The 5937-nt window shown below is 33.1% G+C and overlaps 1 protein-coding gene across 2 annotated transcripts; it reads right to left on the bottom strand.

Annotated features, from left to right (window-relative positions):
• Nucleotides 1-1309: 1309 nt before the first annotated feature.
• LOC141666863 (putative serine/threonine-protein kinase PBL7) lies at nt 1310-5250 on the bottom strand. 2 transcript variants are annotated; one of them, XM_074473084.1, is made up of 6 exons: nt 4977-5250; nt 3845-4098; nt 3439-3628; nt 2886-3271; nt 1985-2046; nt 1645-1863 (listed from the first exon to the last, which is right to left on the bottom strand). In XM_074473084.1, exons 1-6 carry the CDS (start codon nt 5074-5076, stop codon nt 1788-1790), a joined length of 1068 nt encoding a protein of 355 aa, XP_074329185.1. In that variant the 5' UTR covers nt 5077-5250; the 3' UTR covers nt 1645-1787. The 2 variants fall into 2 exon arrangements, with proteins under 2 accessions (XP_074329184.1, XP_074329185.1); XM_074473083.1 differs by lacking the exon at nt 1985-2046 and having other exon boundaries at nt 1310-1863; nt 4977-5248.
• Nucleotides 5251-5937: the final 687 nt, after the last annotated feature.

The following is a 5937-nucleotide window of genomic DNA, read 5'->3' as shown; positions in this document are numbered from 1 at the left end:
TATATAGGGAGGAAAAACTTGTGCACTACACAATTTCCATAATTAATTAAATAATTAGGTCGGTGGTCAATTAATTAATTCGACCGACACAAAAACAAAAATGTAAGTCAATTTATTTGAGCTCAGGCCCAGAAAATAAAAATTAGCAAAACTAGTCCGGCATTATTCGAACCAATTTTCTACCACATTCGTGTCTGCAAAAATCCCACAATTTGCACACCCTGCGCGCTCGTGTAGGTGATGGAGCAACACATAGACAACATAAGTGAATAATACATATGTGTGTTGCTATATAAAGCTAAGAAAATCTATTTTTCTTTTCAATGTGGGACTTAAGGTTTTATGACTCATTTTCCACTCTTAAGGGACCATCTTTGGATAATCATATCTCACTCATCCCTTTATCATTTTGAGTGATTTAAAGTGTCTCGGAAAGCTCTTGTGAAGGAGAACACATTCCAAGCGTCACTCGTTGCACACACGCAACAACCAACCACTCAAGCGCGGCTCAAAATGACTCGACAATGTGGGGTGTAATACCCACATTTTCTAACAAGTTATTACATCATATAATTTGTGGCAAAATAATAATAATCTTACAAATGAACACTGCCATGTATCTGCGGATTATATGATCAAGTATGTTAGAAGAAGATCAATAAATATATAAGTTGTTTGCACTGTACAAGTGAAAGATTTTTTCGCGGACAGAGGAAATATAAGTTTACCGGGGATGGACTATATATTTTCTCTCGCAAACTCAATAAAAGGAAATGAACGAGTTAACTCGCTTAAAAAATATAAGAATGATAAGAAACACACGTTAATCGAATGTGTTATTTAGTAACAGATACACATCTTGATTATTCTTATTATGTTTAAATTTCATACTTCATTGTCGGAAATTGATCTACTTTGTGTCAAAGTTTAAATGGTTGAAGTTTATTGCTCTTGCTCTGTATAGATTATAAGATATAGTTTATGCATCAACTTTTTTGCTGCATTAGTTCCTGAAAATTGCATTATATCCTTGAGGAGAATGTTGGTACATGTCATTTGCTTATGGAAATATTAGTATAACATACCTGCCATCAGTTTCATACAGCACCTACAAATGATTAAATAGATAAAACAAGGATTAGCGCACTTCATGGAATAAGGAACTGTCCAGCAAAACACGATTACGGTAAAAATGCCAAAATATTATGCTCCACTGTGGAAAACAAAGCAGGTCATAGGCCATTTTAAGCTGGACTTCAACAAATGTAGGAAAGTACTCAAACTAGACTCTATCCCTGGAATTTTCAAATATTGAAAACCGAGCTCCATTTTTCCAGATTTGTTTGAACTGATAATAGTCTATAAGCTACAATCTCCCAACCATATATTCATCCACTTAAATGTACAAGAAGCGGTACAAATACTCTCTGACAAGTGAATTTCTCAAGATTAATATGTTCCATACTAGAACACCTGTAATCATGATGCGATCCAAAATTGATAATCAGGCAAAAGTACCTGTATGTACTCGATTATTAGTTCTAACTGATCTCCCATCATAGTTTTCTACTGTTCGCTATTGTAACTAAGATTTTCTACATTGTCATTCACTTTAGGTCTATGAGAGGACGGAGACTTTCGGCAGTTCTGGACGGGGTGAATTTGAGGATCATAAGTTTGTGAAGCAAGGTAAGTCAAAGCCGTAACCACATCAGCTACAAGGGGACGCATTGAAGGTTTCTCCTGAACACACATTGCAGAAATTGCAAGAGCTTGATATAATCCTCTTACTGGATAATGGCCTTGGAGTACCGGGTCGACCATCTGGTAAAATTTCTTTCGATCCTTGAACAGCGGTCGTGCCTGCAAAATTTCCAAGGATTAGTGTAATTCTTTATAAAATTTGTATTTCTAATGCGTTGAGAAATTAAAAGTCCCTGGTAAATTAATTGAGTATCGAAATTCTGGAATAAAAATTACATACTTAGCAGCAAAGTGCTGTAGCCTGTATGCAACACTGCCGGAAAATGTCCCTAAACATGAATTCTTGAAGTACAAGTACACATTCCTCAGCAAATGCGTAATGTTTGCAGTGTCAATACTCAATAGAGTGTTAGTCCAAAAAATATTAAAAATAAGGGGCACAGTTAGAAAGTGTCTTGCAGGTTTTTGCTCAAATCATAAGACCGGAATCTGAGAAAGCCAGATTCAAGAAGAAAGCCACATATATTAATGTGTGCGCATACACACACACCACACACACCAATCAACTGCAACTATGTAAGTTGAGAATCATATTACTGTGCAGGAAGATAAATTCAGGTTTAATTTCTACTCAAAATATAGTGAAACACTTAAATTTAAATCTAGTAAGGTTTTCATGGTATTAATTGTAAAAAGCATATTATATCATTTTGCATATGCATAACTACTACTATTATTTGTATATAAAGGCATAACTGATGTTGACACCAAACAAGAATTTGCCTAAAAGCTTTGGATATTATTGCATGTGGCCCTAGTTATTAATCAACCAAGCTTGGTATTCAGCTAAGACAGCTGCATTAAATTCCAAACTGAAAAAGATAGTAGCAACCTAGATGGACACATAATATTACACTACTGTTCGAGCAATTACACAATAACATAAATTACAGCGAATGAACATCAATCATTTCACAACTTTATTTACTGGCTGCTAGACCAAAAGTTTATACCTCTTGTAACGACACTTAAATAGAAAATTAGATACAACTATACTTGACGGGGATAATATGCACAAATAGATCACACATGCTAATATTTTCCGGAATTTCAAGAATTTACAAAAATTATAGAGAAACTAAAATTTTGTAGTACCAAATAGTAGACCTAAATTATCTTACCCATGCAACCAGATTTTGCTCCTTGGCACTTTTTGTATTATCGATTGCTCTCCGACCCGTGATGATTTCCAACAGAACGACCCCAAAGCTATAGATATCAGATTTAAAGGTCAATTGGCCGGTCATCGCATATTCGGGTGCACAGTAACCATAAGTCCCCATCACTCTGGTAGAAACATGAGTATTGTCGCCAGTAGGTCCCACTTTAGCCAAGCCAAAATCAGATAGCTTGGGGTGATAGTCCTCTCCAAGCAGAATATTAGAACATTTCAAATCACGATAAATTACCGGAGGATTCATTTTATCGTGTAAATATTCTAATCCTCTCGCTGCACCAGCAGCTATCTTCATTCTTGTATTCCAATCAAGACGTTCCCGTCTAGGACCTAATACACAAACACACATTAATAAAAAATATGAAGTGTGAAACTGGAGCTAGCAAGCACATTAATATTGTTTAACAGATGGGGAACATACTAAACAATCAAGCTTTAGTGTTATAGTTAATAGTACATAAACACTGGAAAGAAAAAAAACTGGTTTTACATTATACCATACAAATGGTCCTCCAAAGAACCCAAGGGCATGAACTCATAAACCAACAGCCTTTGATCACCATCAGCACAAAAACCAATTAGCTTTACAAGATTAGGGTGATCAACTAAACCTAAAGTCATCACTTCGACAACGAATTCTCTGATGCCTTGTATTCCATTACGGTCTAGTTGCTTAATAGCAACAACCTGCCAAGGAAAAATTTATCAAATGCATGTCTCTATCACCACAGTTGCTCTCGAATGTTGTTTCCAATATAGAAAACCAGGAAGAGGAACCCTCAGCAGGTATATAAAGCAGGAAAATCAAGGAAATAAACACACAATATGTAATCAAACCAAATGTTTACTATCTACTAATAAGCTTAAGAGGGAAAAAAACTAAGCTTAGCCAATTTTAAGTACCTGATCGGAATCCCTTAGTTTTCCTTTGAAGACCTTGCCAAACCCACCCTCACCAAGGAAGTAATCTGGATTAAAATTCTCTGTAGCGTACTCCATTTCGGCAAAGGTGAACGGTTTTGCCTTAATCTCCTCCATATCTCCGTGTCCGTCAAAGTTTTGGTTGGTGTCCAACTGTTGAACAACGACAGGTTGACTAACAGCCTTCTTGGACACTTCCTTCTTCTCATTATCATTTGCAGTAGCATTCACTGTTTCTAAAAACATGCAAGATGTACGCAAGATAACATGAGAAAGAAATAACATTTGCAACAAAGAATTTGACATATATCGACACATGGGGTGTTATGCTTCAAAGAGTAATTGCACTATAAAGAGCAAGAACATAAACAAATTACGAGACAATCACAATAAAACATTAAAACCCGACAAAAAGACAAATTTATGTAATTCACAAGGAAAAAACATCACAAAATACAATAGTTGAACAACCTCAATCAGCACAATCAAAAATGCCATGTAAGCAACCAAATAATATCAAAATATTGATGCTATATCAAAAGCTTCATTTGACTAAGGGTCCTACAATCAGAAACTCAATCCTACTATCATTTAGCATACTTATTTTACCTAAACAGAAAGAAGGTCCCAATAATTACCATCATTTAGCATACTTATTTTACCTAAACACAAAGAAGATTCTAATAATTACCATCATGCTTATCTAAATCAAACCATCTCATAACCTTTTATCCATATCTTCAACATCATTCCAAACCCCAAAACACACACACACAACATATAAAATATCTAACAGACCATCCACCAACCTTAAAATTAATAAACAAGAATCAAATCCATTAACAACCCATAATAAATTTAAACCAAAATGACTAATTCCAAAACAAACAAAAAAAGTCTATTTCAGCACACAAAAAGTCAAGATCAAAAGAATCGCTCAACTAATCCATAATACAACAACTTATCTGAATTTATACCAATTTTATAAGAATGAAAGTATCAAGTAATAAAGAATAGCCCAATATTTCATTTGCTCAAGTAAACTGACACATTAAGTAAAATTTCAATATATTTTGATTAAAAGATGCAAACTTTAAGCTAAAATATGAAAAACCTGAGGGGGTATGTGCTTGATCATTTTGTTGATTGTTGGTGGTGTTAATCTTTTTGTTTGACTGTTTATTTGATTCTCCGAAGCAAGAAAAACAACTCATCTCTTTCTCTCTATCTTCACATAAATATAATATACATACAAATAGTTGTATGTATATATGCAAGACTCACTGCAAAAACATGAGAGAATTGAAGAGTGAAGACTATGTAAACAGAGAGAAAGTTACAACTCAGGGAGACCGGAGAGAGAAACAAAGAGAATATATGTATATTATGACCGAATGAATGTTCGTGTATTTTAGTTTTAATTTTAATTCTTAATATTTTAATAATGCACAGCATTTCTAAGAATTCGTATGTATTTAATGAGTTGTCAAATTTTTATTAATGAATATTTTTTGCATACAAGAATCTACTATTATTAGTAAATTATTCACTAATAGAATTTTGACGATTATTAAAAACGGATTTTTAGTGTGTGCTTTTGAACACACACCAGAAAATTCTTTTTAGTCATATGTCTAAAATAAAGTTGGACTAAATTTTAAATATATTATATATAATTGAAATAATTTATTAAAATTAAATTATTGTAAACTACATTTAATTTATTTTAATATGTTATATTCGATATTTTTACTCCCTCCATCACATTTATTTCTATATACTTATTTTTTTAATGTACCATTCAATTATATGTATTTCAAAACTTATCAAAATAGTTAAATTTTATAATATAAAACTTAAATAAAAACACCAATCTATAATCATTATTTTCTTTCCCTACATTCACTTTGTACATAATTTACAAACATCATTTTCTTTCACTACACTTACTTTTTATATTTAAATATTGACCACTCTCCTCACTTTATTCACTTTTTCTGTTTTTTCATAAAATTACATTTTTTTTAAACTCCGTATTCAATCAAATAATGGGACTGGTAGGGATGGCAACAGGT

Source organism: Apium graveolens, chromosome 6, assembly GCF_009905375.1.
Source record: "Apium graveolens cultivar Ventura chromosome 6, ASM990537v1, whole genome shotgun sequence".
NCBI lineage: Eukaryota > Viridiplantae > Streptophyta > Magnoliopsida > Apiales > Apiaceae > Apium > Apium graveolens.
Note: the sequence above shows the minus strand (reverse complement) of the source record. Positions and strands in the feature narration are given on the sequence as shown.